Source organism: Balaenoptera acutorostrata, chromosome 1, assembly GCF_949987535.1.
Source record: "Balaenoptera acutorostrata chromosome 1, mBalAcu1.1, whole genome shotgun sequence".
In the NCBI taxonomy this organism is placed as follows: Eukaryota; Metazoa; Chordata; class Mammalia; order Artiodactyla; family Balaenopteridae; genus Balaenoptera; species Balaenoptera acutorostrata.
In genome coordinates, this window is record NC_080064.1 from 113,865,244 (window position 1) to 113,883,081 (window position 17,838).

A 17,838-nucleotide genomic window follows, 5' to 3' on the forward strand; every position below is an offset into this window, starting at 1 on the left:
CTCCTGCATTAAGCCCGGGGTTCGCAGCCGCAGCCGGGATCGGGCACACGGGGGCGGGCGGGCATGGTAGGGCCATGGCTGAGGGTGAGGAAATGCAGGCCTTCACTTCCATCATGGATGCACTGGTCCGCATCAGTGTGAGTTAAGGTGGGGTCGAGGGGAAGGGGAGGGGGAGTATAGGGGTCCCGGGCAAGCCGGGACCTCGAACAGGTGGGGGTCCCGCAAGATGCTGGGATGTAGACAGGGGGCGGGTGATGGCAGAAAGGACTGGGGGGGTCGGGATGCAGGTATGAGAGGGTAATCCCGGGGGCAGCCGGGAGGTGAATGCCGTGAAGGCGTCCATCTGCTGGGGTGTGAGGAACATGTAGCTACCCGGACGCAGCGGGTGGCTTGGGGTAGCCTCCAGCCGTGCACCGGGTCTGGGGCTGCAGGGCAACGGGGCTATGCTATGAGGAGGGGGCTTGAGTGAGCTTGGATATTTTCCAAGAAAACTGAGGACAGGTGGGGGGCGAGGAAAGGGCCGCCCCACGGTTTAGTTCCCAATTTGGGCCCCTCCGCAAGACCCCACCCCACCGCACCCCCACTCAGGGCTGCCTCTGAGCCTTCGGTTGTCATGGCAACCCGGGCCCGGCTCTCCCAGGGGCGGTGCCAGCCCTGCTCCCCCCCACCACTTCCTTCCCCCTCCCTCCGTGTCCCTCCCTCCTTTGTGTCAGCTGCGCCCCTGACCGGGATGGCTGCGAAGAGAGGGACCAAGGTGAGGTGTGGGGGTGGGGCATAGCTTGAGGACCCCCGCCACCAAAAAAGGGAGGGGTACTTCCGGTGGGGAGGGGGCAAGTAGGCGGGGCGCTCCTTTCCCCCTTGCTTGGGGAGGGGGTTGCGGCAGGCCGGGTTATGCCGGGGGAGGGACCTGGAGGGCCGGATGGTGGGGGGCAAAAGGGAATGGGTTAGGAGGAGCCGGATGGGTTAGTGATGGGGAATGGAGCCGAGGGCGGCTGCAGGCTGGAGCCGCGGCAGGAGGACAGACTGGGTGAGCAGGAGGATGGAGAGAGCCTGGCTTTAGGGAGGAGTCACGCGGGGGAGGGGGGGCAGGGGAATGCCAGAGAAGGGGGCGGGGGTCCGCACCGAGCTGCTGAATGGGCTGTATCCTTGAGAGATGTACCTGGGGCCGGCGGCCCGGAGATGGGGGGATAGGGGCAAAGGCCAGGTGAGAGGGGCTGCAGGTCCGGCTCGGACTGGGACAGTGAAGGGGGTGGGACTTGAGGCTGGGGTGACCCGAGCTCCAACCATCCCTCCTCCTTAGGTCTGTAGCTCTGCAGGAGTGAAACAGAAGCAAGAGACAGGGAACTGGGAAGGCCTGTGAACCAGGCCAAGGCTTGTACTGGGGAAAATCCATAGCTTGTCTGGTCCCTTGTACTTGTCTTGTCCATTCCTGAGACCTTTAGGTCTTTAAGGGGCAGTTGAGGGGCTGTTGAGATATGCCCAGGTGTCCAAGCTCTGACCCAACCTCCTGGTCCCTCCACAGACGAGCATGAAGAACATGGAGAAGGAACTGCTGTGCCCAGTGTGTCAAGAGATGTACAAGCAGCCACTGGTGCTGCCCTGTACCCACAATGTATGCCAGGCCTGTGCCCGGGAGGTGCTGGGCCAGCAGGGCTACGTAGGCCATGGTGGGGACCCCAGCTCTGAGCCCACCTCTCCTGCCTCCACCCCTTCTACCCGAAGTCCCCGCCTCTCCCGCAGAACTCTCCCCAAGCCAGACCGCTTGGACCGACTGCTTAAGTCAGGTGGGGCTGGCACCTGTGGGGTGGGGGTGGGGATGCTGGGATGTCCATCAGGAAGATGGAAGGGGTCCATCACTGGCCAAGGGCATTTGTCTGTTTTTCAGGGGGTGGAGATACTGCCCATCCAGGCTCTAATGAGAGCTGCGCTCTGGCACAATAGAAATTAATTTTTTAATTGAAAAGACTTCCCCCACTCTGAGCCAGCTATAATTTTCACCTCCCTACTTCCCGGCCCATCCACAGGCTTTGGGACATACCCCGGGCGGAAGCGAGGTGCTCTGCACCCTCAGGTGATCATGTTTCCGTGCCCAGCCTGCCAGGGCGATGTGGAGCTGGGGGAGCGGGGCTTGGCAGGGCTGTTCCGGAACCTGACCCTGGAGCGTGTGGTGGAGCGGTACCGCCAGAGTGTGAGTGTGGGTGGCGCCATCCTGTGCCAGCTGTGCAAGCCCCCGCCACTAGAGGCCACCAAGGGCTGCACTGAGTGCCGCGCCACCTTCTGCAACGAATGCTTCAAGCTCTTCCACCCCTGGGGCACCCAGAAGGCCCAGCATGAGCCCACCCTGCCCACCCTCTCCTTCCGCCCCAAGGTGAGCCAGCCCTTGCAGGGCCTGGGAAGGGAGGGGCATGGTGGCGCTGGGTGGGAGGGCGTGCCCAGCACTGTGGGCTTCCAAAAGGAGCCGGCCAGGGGGTTGCCATTGCCGATCTCCTTTTTCTGTAACAAAAAGGCACTGGACAAATCTTTGAGCGTCTTTGAGCCTCCATCTCATCTGCTGAATGAGGATTATAATACCTGCCCTGCAATATCTGTGCTTGCAGGGTTGTTGAAAGGATCACTGAGATAATGTTTGTGAAGGTTATTTATACACTAAAACGGTCTGTTATGCATTCATTCATTGAACAGATATTTATCAAGCACCTATGTGCCCGGTGCTATTCTAGGCGTTGGGGCTACAGCAGTAAACAAGATAGCCAAGGCTAATTATTAAGCACAAGGCTAAGATTACCATCATTATTGTTATTACCACACATTTCTGTGAGGTAAATGAAGGGAGAAGCAAGGCTAATGCCTGGAGCTTGCAGGGAAGGCTCTCCTTGATGCCAGGGTGTACCACCAGCTGAACTCCTCTCCACCCCCATTGGGCCAGCAGAGGGAGGGCACCAAACTGCTCTGTGGTAGGTCAGCACCCTTACACACACCACTGGCTGACTGTCTCATTGCTCTTTCTGTCCCTAGGGCCTGATGTGCCCAGATCACAAGGAAGAGGTGACCCACTACTGCAAGACATGCCAACGACTGGTATGCCAACTCTGCCGTGTGCGACGCACCCACAGCGGCCACAAGATCACACCTGTGCTCAGTGCCTACCAGGCCCTCAAGGTGAGGACCCCGCCTCACTCTACCCCAGTGCTGACCCACACTCACACCCTCTCACACCTCCTCTGAACTGCTGGCTTCTTTGGAGCCAGGTGTGATGCCCACCTCTTTCTTCCCCCTCAGGACAAGCTGACAAAGAGCCTGACATACATCCTGGGAAACCAGGACACAGTACAGACCCAGATCTGTGAGCTGGAGGAGACCGTGAGGCACACTGAGGTGAGGGAGGGCATGGAGGTGGGCCCTGGGCCCTGCCTGGGAGTGGGAGCAGGAAGGGGGTGTGGATGGGCACAGCCCAATCACCTTTTTGCAAGCCCAGGAAGCCCATGTAGGGTCCATGGATATGTCGAGGTTCTGGTTAAACCAAGTCATCAGGAACAACAGTGCCCCAGGCCAGGTGGTACCCGAGGCTACCGTGGAGACAGGGTGTCTATCACCCAGGAGAGGAAGAGCTTGAAAAACCCCAGGGGTGGAGCTCAGATGCCCTCAGGCTCAGCTGCCTGCTGAGGATGGTGCACATCCCTGGACCAAGGAGGGTGAGGCGATGCCTCTGATACCTTTTGCCAGATTGCTTGAATCAGCTGATATGGGGATGGGCGATAAGGATGGCACAGATGCTGGAAGACGTTAGTACAGTGCAGGTGGACATTAGTGTAGTCATGGCCTCTTATCTGGGGGAGTCCTTAAGGGATCAGGATTGATTATGGTGTGGACATCCAGGAAGGTTAGCACAAATGGTCAGGAGTTGAGCCCATCTGGGTGTACAGGAGCCTTTGGAGCCATGAACCTGGCCCTATTAGAATGGGTAGGTAGGATTTCCCCAGATCCTTTGTGATCCTAGCCATGGCATGGTGCCCCAGGAGTCTGGTGCAGGTGCTGTCTTCAAGAAGAAGATAGTAAATGTTGCTCTCTGGGCAGGTGAGTGGTCAGCAGGCCAAGGAGGAGGTGTCCCAGCTGGTGCGGGGGCTGGGGGCTGTGCTGGAGGAGAAGCGGGCATCACTGCTTCAGGCCATTGAGGAGTGCCAGCAGGAGCGGCTGGCCCGTCTCAGCGCCCAGATCCAGGAACACCGGAGCCTGCTGGATGGCTCAGGTCTGGTGGGCTACGCTCAGGAGGTTCTTAAGGAAACAGACCAGCCTTGCTTTGTGCAAGCAGCCAAACAGCTGCACAACAGGTACTCAGGGGCATGGCACAGGGGCATGGGCTCCTGCGGGGTAGGGGCAATCGTGGGTGTAGTCCATGTATAAGGCAATGTCGAGAGTACTGCCCGATGGAGAGCTGGGTCCTGAGGATTTTCACCAGGCCACACTGATATCAGTTTGCCCGAATGGACAGGGAAGAGACCCCCCAGCAGATACCAAGGCTCTAGGGGCAGGCAAGGCAGAATCAAGGGGAAAGGTGGCTGCCAGATGGCAGTGCCTGACCCTTGCCTGCCTGCATCCCAGGATTGCCCGAGCTACGGAGGCCCTCCAGATGTTCCGGCCAGCTGCCAGCTCCTCCTTCCGCCATTGCCAGCTGGACGTGGGGCGTGAGATGAAGCTGCTGACAGAGCTTAACTTCCTGCGAGGTGAGGAGATGGCCAGGCCCCGTGCCCAATTAGAGCCTTCCTCCCTTCCTCCCCAGCAGCGGGCCCGGGGGGCAGCGCCCACCGGGGAACTCCCCAGCCTCCTGCCTGGCCTGGCCAGCGCCCTGCCCACCTAGCCCACCCCACCCGGCCACACCGTCCCACCGCGCTCAGCGCCGCTTCTCCCTCTCTTTGTTTGTAGGCTGTGGCCACCGCGGACTCTGCTCCGGAGCACCCCAGGCAAGTCAGCGGCCCTGCCCCAGGGGTCCTGCCCCCCACCAGGCCCCCTGCCCTGCCCTGCCACTCCCACACAGCCTGGCTACCCACTCATGGCTTCCTTCTCTTTCCTGCCCTGACCAGACCCCATCCCCGCCTTCCTCTCCCCTGACCAGTGCCCTCTGTCTCTCTTATGCCTTCCTTTCTTAATCCTTGCCTTTCTGACCTTTTGTCCTTGTGACCTTTGCCCTCTAAACTTTCCTTCTCTTCCCCTTGACCTTGTCCCCTGCCATCAAGCTTTTGCTTGCCCTCTGTTGTCCCCTATTTTCTGTCTTGCTGACTCTTGCATCTATCTCCCTCCCACTTGGTTCCCTCCTTCCTGTTCAGTGCCCTCTTGCCTGGGCTTCAGTGGCCGTTGCCTGCCTTTCCCTGGGGCTCCTCTTTATTCATAGAATAAAAAGGGTCATAGAAAGAAGAGACACCATGTGATCTCATACCCTCATTTGACAGAGGAGGAAACTGAGGCCCAGAAAGGGGACATGACTGGCCTAAGGCCAGAGCAAAGGAGTGGCAGACCGGGACTGGCATCAGGCCTCCTGTCTCTCCTTCTCCTGTGGGCTCTGCCCTGCCCATCCCTGCCCAGGGCCCAGACAGGTGTCTTCTCCAGATCCCTCTCACTCTCACTCACCCCCCCGGCTCCCGCTGCTTTCCCTTTTCCTGCCCACCCTCCATGCCAGGCCCGCGGCCAGGCCCTGACTGACCCCCGCTGTCTCTTCCAACAGTGCCTGAGGCTCCGGTCATTGACACCCAGCGCACCTTTGCCTACGACCAGATCTTCCTGTGCTGGCGGCTGCCCCCCCACTCACCACCTGCCTGGCACTATACCATTGAGTTCCGGCGCACGGATGTGCCGGCCCAGCCGGGCCCCACCCGCTGGCAGCGGCGGGAAGAGGTGAGGGGCACCAGCGCCCTGCTTGAGAACCCTGACACAGGCTCTGTGTACGTGCTGCGTGTCCGTGGCTGCAACAAGGCCGGCTACGGCGAGTACAGTGAAGATGTGCACCTGCACACGCCCCCAGCGCCCGGTGAGTGGGCACAGGGTACACTTGGGACCCAAGCACTGACAGCTGGTGCTGGGTGGGCCCCGGAGAGATGGCATAACACAGTGCATCACTCTCACTAGCTCTGAAGCAAGATGCCTGAGTTCAAATACCAGCTCTGCCTCTTGGCCAGCTGTGTGGCTTTAGGCGAGTTATTCACCGTCCCTGAACTTCAAGTTCCTCTTCTGTAGGGATAGTAACAATACTTATCTCATAAGGTTGTTGTGAGAATTAAGTGAGATGATAACGTGTAAGGGCTTAGCTGAGTTTTTAGCTCATGGTAAGGGCGCAATAAATGTTGGTAAAGTGACTCTCCAGAAAATAGTGGGGACTCTGGGGTGTAGGCATAATAGAGAAGCATCACCATCCAAGTACGGGGCAGAAGAGTTAGGGGTTAAGTGTAAGGACCAGGTAAGAGCACCAGAGTGCAGGCTGGAAAGTGTAGGTGGATGGTGGTGGGATGTCACCAGGTGGAATGGACAGCAGTGGGGACCCTCCATGGCGCAGCCATGGGAAAGGGGTGGGAGGCAGCATAGCGAGTCAGCTGGGTCTGGGAGACTGATTCCTGTGCCCACTAGTCATCACTAAAACTCTTCCTGTGGTCCCATGCCCACTTGGGATGGGATGCCCCTTCTTTTTTCCTATGCTCCCCATTCCAGTTCTCCAGGCCCTGTTCCCCAGAGCCCCCTGCCCATCCCTTGGCAACTCGTTCCATGTTCTGAAATCTCCCAGTGTCTCGTGCTAACACCTCAAGTTCCCCCCAATGCCAGTGTTTGTCCCTGAAGTCCTTCCTTCTGTCTCAACCCTCCCCAACTCCAGTCCTGCACTTCTTCCTCGACGGCCGCTGGGGCACAAGCCGAGAGCGGCTGGCCATCAGCAAGGACCAGCGAGCAGTGCGGAGTGTTCCAGGGCTGCCCCTGCTGCTGGCTGCTGAGCGGCTACTGACGGGCTGCCACCTGAGCGTGGATGTGGTCCTGGGCGATGTGGCTGTGACCCAGGGCCGCAGCTACTGGGCCTGCGCCGTAGACCCAGCCTCCTACTTGGTGAAGGTGGGCGTCGGGCTGGAGAGCAAGCTTCAGGAAAGCTTCCAGGGTGCCCCTGATGTGATCAGCCCCAGGTCAGGCCTCTCTGGAAGGGATAGGGGTTTGGGGACCTGGGTGGGGGAGCTGGGGACGGGGGGGGCGGTGTGCAAGGGGAGGACACACTTGCTGGGATGGAGCTGGGAGGAGATTAGGAGGAAGTAATAGAAGCCAGGCTGGGGGGGTGGCTGTGGTCTGGAGAAATGTGGGCTCAGTGAAAGAGCTTTGTGGACTGATATTCGGAGTGGCTGGGGAAAGGGACAATAGAAAAGGGAGCCATCTCCACTTCCCTCCATCCATCTCTCCAAGTCTCCGTGTCCTTTCTCCCTAACACCCCATTTCCAACATCCTTTCTGCACAAAGCCTTTTCCCTCCAGTACCTCCTTCACCCACATCTTTTCTCAACATCCTAAAATTCTTCCCTTCAACTTCCCATCTCCATATTGTCTCATCCACAACATCCTGTTTAACACCCACCCACACATACTTTTCTCCCTGACCCCTTCCTCCCCAGCACTCTATCCCTCAGTACCCCATTTCTTCTAAATGCCTTCTTTTCGACACCAGTTCCCTCTTAACCCTATGGTCCCCAAAACCCTGCATCCCTCTAACATCCTTCATCTAAGATACTGATCCTCCCTCATCTCTCTCCCAACATCCACCTTCCCAGCTTCCTTTCTCTGCTCTCCCCCTCTCCCCAGTACCTTAGTCACTAACCCTTCATCCTTCCAAGATTCTCTAACCCTCAAAATGCTCTCTCAGCATGATATCCCAGCACCATTTCCTCACCACCTTCCTGTGTTGGAAGCTCTGCATTTCTTCAGTGTGCTTTAGCAATACCCTGTCTTTCTTCCCCTCCCCCCACCTCTCTGGCCAATGTGCTTTCCTTTCAACACCCCTTTCCCACCAAACCAAACCCCCAGCCCTATATTTTAACCCCTGTCTCTTCAACATGTTTTCTTCTCAATGCCCAGAATCAATCCTTTTTTTTAAATTTATTTTTAAATTTTTTTTATTTTTGGCTGCGTTGGGTCTTCATTGCTGCGCGGGCTTTCTCTAGTTGCGTCGAGCTGGGGGCTACTCTTCGTTGCGGTGCGTGGGCTTCTCACTGCGGTGGCTTCTGTTGTTGCGGAGCACGGGATCTAGGCAGCGCGGGCTTCAGTAGTTGTGGCACACGGGCTCAGTAGTTGTGGCTCGTGGGCTCTAGAGCGCGGGCTTCAGTAGTTGTGGCACACGGGCTTAGTTGCTCCGCGGCATGTGGGATCCTCCCGGACCAGGGCTCGAACCCGTGTCCCCTGCATTGGCAGGCGGATTCTTAACCACTATGCCACCAAGGAAGTGCCCCAAATCAATCCTTTGAACCACTTGCTCCCCAACATTCCATCCTTCCAACATCTCAGCCCTCTGGTACCCCCTCCCCCACACATTTACTCCACCCCCCAACATCCTCCTACCCAACGCCCACCCCTGCAGGTACGACCCGGACAGTGGGCATGACAGCGGTGCCGAGGATGCCACAGTGGAGGCGTCGCCACCCTTCGCTTTCCTAACCATTGGCATGGGCAAGATCCTGCTGGGGGCTGGGGCCAGCTCAAATGCAGGGCTGACAGGGAGGGATGGCCCGGCGGCCAGCTGCACAGTGCCCCTGCCGCCCCGCCTGGGCATCTGCCTGGACTACGAGCGGGGTCGGGTTTCCTTCCTGGATGCGGTGTCCTTCCGAGGGCTCCTGGAGTGCCCCCTGGACTGCTCGGGACCTGTGTGCCCTGCCTTTTGTTTCATTGGGGGTGGTGCAGTACAGCTACAGGAGCCCGTGGGCACTAAGCCTGAGAGGAAGGTCACCATTGGGGGCTTTGCCAAGCTGGACTGACCCTTCCAGGCCTCTCCTGGGCCCTGGCCTTCCAAGCCTCCTGAAGCCGGGTTATTCCTCCCGCAGCTTCTCCCTCAAACTCTTCCTCCCATGTGGTCCTGTCCCTTCCCCTATGTCTGTGTCTTCCCAGGGCCTTCTCTTGACCAAGGGACTCTCCTCTGCTCACCTCTCTGGGTGTCCCCCACTCTCCACTGGTGGTGTTCTCTCCACTGCCTGTTAATCCAGGCTCCCACCCCCACGTCTCTGCCCCGTGACCTGCCCTTGGCATCTTACCCGAGTCATGGAAACAGCCCCTTCCCCATCCCTGCCCTGTGCTCCTCCCCAGGCTGACTGGGAGGGAAGGCACCTGGAACACTGGGCATGCTCCCCAGCTCTGCCCTCTGCCCTGCCAAGCTCCCTGACCCATCCATGCTGAACTACAGCTTTGGGGCGTGCAGGCTTTTTGGCTGGACACTGCCCAGGCACTCCCTGGTGAGGGGAAAGGGACCCTATCATCCTGCTTTATTTATTTGGGTCCCTGTACCCCCAGCCGCATGCCTCTTATCCCCCTCTTCTCCCTCTTGCATGCTTTACCTGTCCTGCACCCATGCCAACGTGCCAAGTCTCCCTTGGGGAGCCAGCTGAGGTTGAGTGTCCCCATTGGGTTGGGCCTGGCAAGGCCTCTGGTGCCCGCTGTTGCTTCCCCCTGCGGTGGGCACTGCTAGGCCTGTGTCAAGCAACAGCTGTTATTTTCATGGTTTATAAACAATAAACTGTGATGCCAGGCTTTCCTGTGATATCTTTGCCTTCCCTGAGCCCATTCCTCTTAGTTTCTTTGCTGGACGTGGCAGGCGGGGCGGGGCGGGGGGGCGGGGATCGAGGTTTCCCTGCTATAACTCAGAGCAGGGGTGCACGGTGGATCTGGCGCCTGAGGGAAGGAGGTCGCCAAGCCCGTCGCTTCCCCGCCTTCTGCCACACCTGTACCCAGCCCAGGCCCGAGCCGATCGTGGCCGCCAGGGGGCGCATCGCTGCGGTGGCTGTTTGCGTCAGCCCCGCGACGGGGCGTCCGGGCGGCGGCGCCGGGCTCTGCGGGAATGCGGAGGGGGCGGGCCCCGTGCCTGGACCCAAAGGGATCAGGGAACCAGAACCACTTCCCCATTCCCAGGGTGCTGGGTAGCAGACCCCAGAGCCAGAGGCGGGTGGGGCGGCCAGGGAGGGGCCCAGGCCCGGTGCCAGCCCCCGGATATGACATGGAGCTTATCGCGGCCCTGTTGACTCTGCAGCTGTTATCGCCGCCCGAGGACTTACTTCACACCCGGACAGCTAAGAATAGAACCGCCTGGGGGCACCGTGCCAAGGGGAGAAGAAGGCGCGGGAGTGAAACCCAGGCCCGGGGAAAGGGGAGAGCCACGGGCCTGCGGGCAGAGCCGGGTCACGCTGGCCGATGGAGCCGCCGGGTTTCGTTTCCTCCTTCCTCTTGCGCCGCCAGCCATGCAGGACAGGTGACAGAGGTGACTCGAGTTCTTCCACCAAGCACTCCTGCGCCCCCATGTCACCTACTTCTCAAGTGAACCCCGCTCCTTCTGGCTTTCTTTCCTCCCTCTCCTTTCCCAAGGCCTCTTCCAGACCCCCTCACACACATTTTGACCGCCCCTCTATCAACAGGTCACAGAAGACAGATCAAAAGTTGGCGGTCAGCGAAGAGGAGGCCCGAGTTTTATTCAGCCATGTTCAGGTTCCCACTCCCATCTCCGAGCTGTCCCCGCCAGTCCTCCTGGGAGCCACTGCCTCAGGCTTGTCCCCAGGGGCTCGGATGGGCTTCGCCAGGGCTAAGATGGGTTAGGGGACTTGGTGGGGCCTGTGAGAGAGACTGTGGGCAGCCCACCTGAATGCCCAGCTCACCAGCCCAGAGCAGAGTTGGGGGCAAGGGGGAGGGGGCTGCAGCAGTGAAGAAACCCAGGGAGGCAGTCGGCGCTGGCTGGATGCTCAGCAGGCAACGTGCCCCTACAGGTTGGCGGAAGTGGCTGCCAGGTTCGCGTAAGAGAGAGTGCTGCCACCATTGCCTGCAGAAACCTAGGTAGGGGGAGAAGGGATCCAGGGTGAGGGGCAGAAGATTTCCTGGGAGAAGCTTCTTCCCCAAGGCCCCTGGATGGCACCCCGCGGCTGGGGTGAACGGTCCAGGAGCCTGACTAGCTCTCAAAGGGTTAATTTGGAGAGAGCACCTGCTGGTCACCACCAGCAGCCAGGTGACTGTAAACAGGGCCACTCCTCCTCCTTCTGCTCCCCTTCACTCCCTCCCCTCGGCTCTTATCAGCTCCCCCTGCTTTCCCCTCCTGCCCCTTTTTCCCTCCATTCTCTGCTCCTCCAGCCCAAGGGGGTGTGTGTGTGTCTGTAAAACTGGAAGAAGGAAGTCCCCAGGGGGAGGAAAAATGGGGTCAAGAAAAGGAAACTCCTCTCCCCTCCCCCACTTGGAGTGGCTTTCCAGCCCCAGGTGGCCAAGTAATTATTTACTAGGTCCTGGAGAGAAAGGAAGAAAGAGGGAGGAGGGGTCTGTGCTTCTCCAGAGATTCCCAAGAACCTCCCCCTCACCCGGCACCCAGGCTCACCTGGCTTGGTGAGACTTCTTCCCCAATTCAGAGACCCCTCCTCCCCACTAGCCTGTCTCAATCTACCCTCCATTCTTAGGAGACAAGCTGGGGCACAGGTGCTCCTTCCATGAAGGGCTCCCCTGGGCGCAGTGCCCCACTCATTTCGCCTCTGGGCATCCCAGTGAACAGCCCTGGCACCAGTTCAGCGGAGCACTGAATGCTCTTTTGGGAGTGCTGGTAGTGGGGGCACCCCCTACTGAGATCCCCCTTCTTCCATGGTCTCTTCCCAAGGCCCTTCCCCCAGAACTCCCCTGACCTCCAACCCCAGCCTTGTCAGGTCCTCATTGCCTACTGTCACTCTCACCTCTTCTAAGTTCTTTGGGCTTTCCCAGTACCCTTTCAGAACCCCTGCCAGCCAAAGCCTCTGCCTCCCTCCGCCATCCTCACCTCCTCAAAGGGGCTCCGTTTGGTACTGCCAGGGGGCACATAGCGCCCATGGGTGTGGTAGGTGGGGTACTCGCTCATAGGATGGTAGGCATCTCGGGTTGGAAAGAGGTCCAGCTGCCCATAGTTCTTTTGTCTGCACTGACACACAACCTGGGGAGATAGGAGGTAATGGGGGGCATGGGGGTTCCTTCTAGCAGAGGGACTATGGTCAGGGCTGGGGACTGAGCACTTACCAGGGCAATGAGATAAATGATGGCCAGGGCAACCAGAACACAGACCAGTACCAGCAGGGCAATGCCCCAGCCAGGCACCCCAGATCCAGACTGGGCAGAGGAAGGAAATGATGCATCACGCACTAAAAGGAAAAGCAGCGGTCAGAGCAGTCTCTCAAAGGAGGTGACCCTCCCCTTATTAGTGCCAAGAGGAAAAGCAGGAATCCAGATGCTGGAGAGAGAGAGGGTCCCGGGCAGTGTGGTGTTGGCTGGCAGCTGAGGAAGTGGTCTCACCACTAACTCCACTGATGGTCAGGTTATATTTGACTGCTGCTGCTTCAAGCTGACCAAGCTGTCTCTCCAAGTTGTGGGCAGTGGTACCCTCTCGGAAGGCCAAAGTTAATTCTACCACCACAGATCCTGGCCTGGTCAGAGAGAAACAGGCAACTCAACCATGGGTCCCAGCTTCTGGGTCAGCACACCACCCACCCCCCGCAACCACAAGTGCACCAGCCCCTCCCCACAGTCAAGACAACATCCACCCATCCCACATAGAGTCCACATCCAGAACTGTACCTGAACTTGATACCTAAGAGGCCCAGAAAATCCTCTTGTTTATAAGTCTGCACAAACTGGGGTGAGAGGGAAAGGACTAAGTTTTGATGCAAGTTCTTCAAAGAGTTCTGAAGGCTGCTTCAGGGGAGCCCGGTTGAGGAAAGGCAGCTACTCACCAATACAGAAATGCTTCTCTGCAGCTTCTGGTAGTAGCTGGTGCTGGGATTTTCCAGGGAAGAGTTAAACTGGAGGTTCGTAATGTGAAAAGACAGGAAGAACAGGGAGACCCTAATAGGCAACTGCTGAGAAGTCTTATGACTGGAGGAGGTCGGAGGTACTATGCTCTGGTTAGTGCTGCTGGCAATTGTCCTAGTAATGTGGCTGGCGGTCGGAGATGAGGCGCCACTGGTGGCCCGGGGTGAGGTGCCACCGTGGACCGGAGGGGCCGCCGAGCCTGAGGCAGGGCTGGCGCTCGGAGATGAGGCGCCACTGGTGGCCCGGGGTGAGGTGCCACCGTGGACCGGAGGGGCCGCCGAGCCTGAGGCAGGGCTGGCGCTCGGAGATGAGGCGCCACTGGTGGCCCGGGGTGAGGTGCCACCGTGGACCGGAGGGGCAGCCGAGCCTGAGGCAGGGCTGGCGCTCGGAGATGAGGCGCCACTGGTGGCCCGGGGTGAGGTGCCACCGTGGACCGGAGGGGCCGCCGAGCCTGAGGCAGGGCTGGCGCTCGGAGATGAGGCGCCACTGGTGGCCCGGGGTGAGGTGCCACCGTGGACCGGAGGGGCCGCCGAGCCTGAGGCAGGGCTGGCGCTCAGAGATGAGGCGCCACTGGTGGCCCGGGGTGAGGTGCCACCGTGGACCGGAGGGGCAGCCGAGCCTGAGGCAGGGCTGGCGCTCGGAGATGAGGCGCCACTGGTGGCCCGGGGTGAGGTGCCACCGTGGACCGGAGGGGCCGCCGAGCCTGAGGCAGGGCTGGCGCTCGGAGATGAGGCGCCACTGGTGGCCCGGGGTGAGGTGCCACCGTGGACCGGAGGGGCCGCCGAGCCTGAGGCAGGGCTGGCGCTCGGAGATGAGGCGCCACTGGTGGCCCGGGGTGAGGTGCCACCGTGGACCGGAGGGGCCGCCGAGCCTGAGGCAGGGCTGGCGCTCGGAGATGAGGCGCCACTGGTGGCCCGGGGTGAGGTGCCACCGTGGACCGGAGGGGCAGCCGAGCCTGAGGCAGGGCTGGCGCTCGGAGATGAGGCGCCACTGGTGGCCCGGGGTGAGGTGCCACCGTGGACCAAAGGGGCAGCCGAGCCTGAGGCAGGGCTGGCGCTCGGAGATGAGGCGCCACTGGTGGCCCGGGGTGAGGTGCCACCGTGGACCGGAGGGGCCGCCGAGCCTGAGGCAGGGCTGGTGGTCGGAGATGAGGCGCCACTGGTGGCCCGGGGTGAGGTGCCACCGTGGACCGGAGGGGCCGCCGAGCCTGAGGCAGGGCTGGCGCTCGGAGATGAGGCGCCACTGGTGGCCCGGGGTGAGGTGCCACCGTGGACCGGAGGGGCAGCCGAGCCTGAGGCAGGGCTGGCGCTCGGAGATGAGGCGCCACTGGTGGCCCGGGGTGAGGTGCCACCGTGGACCGGAGGGGCAGCCGAGCCTGAGGCAGGGCTGGTGGTCGGAGATGAGGCGCCACTGGTGGCCCGGGGTGAGGTGCCACCGTGGACCGGAGGGGCAGCCGAGCCTGAGGCAGGGCTGGCGCTCGGAGATGAGGCGCCACTGGTGGCCCGGGGTGAGGTGCCACCGTGGACCGGAGGGGCCGCCGAGCCTGAGGCAGGGCTGGCGGTCGGAGATGAGGCGCCACTGGTGGCCCGGGGTGAGGTGCCACCGTGGACCGAAGGGGCAGCCGAGCCTGAGGCAGGGCTGGCGGTCGGAGATGAGGCGCCACTGGTGGCCCGGGGTGAGGTGCCACCGTGGACCGAAGGGGCAGCCGAGCCTGAGGCAGGGCTGGTGGTCGGAGATGAGGCGCCACTGGTGGCCCGGGGTGAGGTGCTTTGGTCACTTAAAGCCTGTGTACTGCTGCTGCTTGTACCAGAGACTGTAAGAAAGATTGTTAGTGTAGGGTTGGTGGCAGCTGTCAGAAGTTGAGGTTACAGAGTTGGGTTGGGGGACAAATCAGCACAAGGAAAAAATACATTCTCTGGCATCTGAAGAAGTAATGCTAGGAGAATTTGGGGAGTGGCCCCTAGGTCAGCCCTCCTCCTCCCTCGCTGCTGGCAGCCTCCCTCCCTCTTCCCATATCTGTCTGCTCCTGGCTTGTCGGGTTTCTCCACTCCTAAGATTTACCTCTCCTGACTCCACCCCCACCCCCTCCAGACTTCTTTCAGGACGTTCGCCTGCCCCTGGTACCCACTCTCCTGGGGGGCTGTCTCTTCTCAGCCTGTCCTTAGCCTCACTCCTTTATTCTTTATTCTGGCACAGACTGGGCCACCCCTGTCTGCAACTTCTGCCTCTTGGATGCCATCTCCCAGGAAGCAAAACCCACAGAAAGGCTGGGAAGACCCCCTCCCCACCTTGCGCCCCTTACCTGTAAGCACTTGGAATAGCAGCAGCAGGAAGAAGAAAGGGGCCTGGATGTCCGGTGTCATGGTGGTGGCCAAGTGGTGGGGAGGGGGCAGAACAGACTCAGGCAGGCAGTGCGCACGAGGTGGAGCAGGCACAGGCGCCTGCTGCTTTATACCGGTCCCCCGCCCGCCCTAGGCTCAGCCAGAGCAGGTGACAGGTGACAAAGCTCCGCCTCCTCCCCCTTTCCCTACCTCCTACCTCTTCCTCTTCCTCTTCCTCCCCAACCATTCCTGGCCCCTCAAATAGGGTACGTGGGCTCCAGTCACTCGACCCTCTGACAACCTGTTTGTTTTCCAACTGGCCTCCCCCTTTCACCAACCACTCCCTGGCTCCAGAAGGCGGTGGAGGGAGTCTGGAACCTGACCTGGGTCCCCATGGTCCTATTTTAGCCCCAGGACAACAGACAAGGTGAGAAAAGTAACAGAGAAAGTGGGCTAGGTCAAAGTCCTGCACGGCAAGGCCGGGAAGCTCATCCTCAGGTCCCCCGCACCATTGCCCCATTCTCCCTGGGTCCCTTGGAGTCCCACTCTGGGGGCTGAGAAGGAAGGGGAAGGCTCGATAATGAGTAAACTAGTTGCTAGTTTTGGACCCCCTCCCCCCAACTACTTCCCGGAACAGCCCCACTTTTCTAACCGCTCTCTGTCCCGTTCCACACACGGTTCTACCCTGAAACCCACAGTCCCGCCCCCTGCCGGCCTTTCCAGCAGCCTGAGTTCCTTCTTTGACTTTCTCCCTAGAAGGGGGCGGGGGAAGAAATTTCCACTTAAAGAAATATGAAATCTGGGTTCGGCCGAACCCTAGGGTCTTTGCTTTCCCAGTCCTCCACCTTGTAGCGGCGGCTCGCTGGCCGGGCTCTCCTGCCCTCTAGCGGTCACCGGGAGCCTCACCGGGCCTTCCCGAGCGGGCTGAGGGGCTGCCTCGTCCCGGGAGAGGAGGTTGGGTGGCGCTGCCTAAGTGGGGGCAGAGAGAGGCTGGGGAGGGCAGGCCCGGGCCGGAAGAAGCAGTGGCTTGGACAGAGAAGGGGAGGAACATACTGTACCATCGACGGAGGGGCTGGGAGCTTTAGGAGGGGACTCAAGCACGTGGGGGCGGTGTCTGGAGGAAATGGCGCTAAGTGGGTGGGGTCCTGAGTTAACGCGGAAGGGGCACCGAGGTATTTGGCGAGGGCAGCGGAATGTGGGAGGGAGAATGGGACAGATTAGTTATGTATTTAGGAGGCAGAGAATAGGTGGGGCGACAGAATGGTATTTAGGGGCACGGAACTATCCTTTGCGGAGCAAAGTGGTATTTGGGGCCGGTGGGCACAAGGTGATGGGGGTGGTGCAAAACCGTTTGTGAGCGCGCATGATTTGGGAAGACCAAGTGATATTCTGAAGGGCAGAAACATGTGGGACCAAGGAGTATTTGAGGCCACAACGGCGCACGTGGAGCTTATCGAGTCCCATCCGGAGGTCCTGGGTTGCGGTCTAGACCGACAGAAGCAATTACGTCCGCATTAGGAAACAATTCTTAGCCCCAAAGAATACAGATTGAGAAATGAATTTTAAGAACACTTCGGTGCGGCGGGATTGCAGGGAAGCCGGGGAAGAGGAAAAGGACCACAGCTCCCAGACGCGCGCGACTCCGCCGGCTTGGCGCGGCATTGTGCGGCAGCCGGACCCGGGTGCGGGCTCGGGGCCGGAGGGCGTTTACGTCATCGCGCCCGGGCGCGGCCGGGAGGCGGGGAAGCACCCCCAACTCGCCGGCTAGAGAAAGGGCGAGTATTTAGGTGGGCGGCCCCAAAACTTCAAGCCCTGGCGTTGCCAGGCAATAGCCATTCAGTTCGGTTGCTGGGACACGCGTCACCATGGCGACGGCTCCGCGCCGCGCAGTCTGAGTATTTAAAGAGCAAGCGCGCGCAACGCCCCGGCGTCTGAAAGCGGCCTTCCAGGGTATCGCGGTCTCCCTTTCTCCCTTTCTCCCTCCCCCTTACCACCCTCTTCACCCTTTTCCGGGCGCCAAGTCTCTCTGGCCTCCAAGGTGAACCCAACTCCCCAGCGCGTCCCGGGTTCTCGGGCTGGTCCGGCTTCAAGCGGTGGAGAGCGGGATTCCGGGCCCCGGGCGGGCGGGAGGGACGGGACGCGGTGCAGTGTTGTTCTTTCCCCCGCCAATATTGCACTCGTCCCGGCCTCCGGCCCCCTCGGCCCCCCGGCCTCCCCCTCACCCCGAGCGGGGCAGCCCCAGCCCTCCTGGCTCTCGATCCCGGCTGCTCTAAGATAGACTGGAGTGTCGCCGCTGCCACCGTGAGTAAGTGGGGCTGGGAGGACTTTAGCCATCCTCCGACCACCACCCCATCCTTCACCTAACCTCCGTCCTTCACCTAACCCCCGTCCAGCACCTTCCTCACCGTGCCCCAAACTCAGCCAAACTTCCTCTAGATCTCTAACTTCCATTCTACTAGTCCTCTCCCCGCCTCAGGTTTTTTCCTGCTCCCCACACTATC

At 60.4% G+C, this 17,838-nt stretch overlaps 2 protein-coding genes across 6 annotated transcripts; one reads left to right on the forward strand and one right to left on the reverse strand.

Annotated features, from left to right (window-relative positions):
- The first annotated feature begins 3 nt into the window (after window positions 1–3).
- Window positions 4–9,746, forward strand: TRIM46 (tripartite motif containing 46). 5 transcript variants are annotated; one of them, XM_007178440.2, is made up of 10 exons: window positions 4–137; window positions 1,523–1,784; window positions 2,025–2,368; window positions 3,016–3,159; window positions 3,280–3,375; window positions 4,075–4,328; window positions 4,600–4,721; window positions 5,717–6,019; window positions 6,854–7,151; window positions 8,587–9,746. In XM_007178440.2, exons 1-10 carry the CDS (start codon window positions 75–77, stop codon window positions 8,978–8,980), a joined length of 2,280 nt encoding a protein of 759 aa, XP_007178502.2. In that variant the 5' UTR covers window positions 4–74; the 3' UTR covers window positions 8,981–9,746. The 5 variants fall into 5 exon arrangements, with proteins under 5 accessions (XP_007178502.2, XP_057393827.1, XP_007178503.2 ...); XM_007178441.2 differs by lacking the exon at window positions 4–137 and adding an exon at window positions 317–754; XM_057556570.1 differs by lacking the exon at window positions 4–137 and adding an exon at window positions 317–754 and having other exon boundaries at window positions 2,094–2,368.
- A 907-nt stretch (window positions 9,747–10,653) lies between these two features.
- On the reverse strand, window positions 10,654–17,498 carry MUC1 (mucin 1, cell surface associated). Its single transcript, XM_007178439.2, has 7 exons — window positions 15,319–17,498; window positions 12,938–14,829; window positions 12,783–12,838; window positions 12,501–12,631; window positions 12,228–12,349; window positions 11,995–12,144; window positions 10,654–11,032 (listed from the first exon to the last, which is right to left on the reverse strand). Exons 1-7 carry the CDS (start codon window positions 15,377–15,379, stop codon window positions 10,964–10,966), a joined length of 2,481 nt encoding a protein of 826 aa, XP_007178501.2. The 5' UTR covers window positions 15,380–17,498; the 3' UTR covers window positions 10,654–10,963.
- Between the last annotated feature and the right edge of the window lie 340 nt (window positions 17,499–17,838).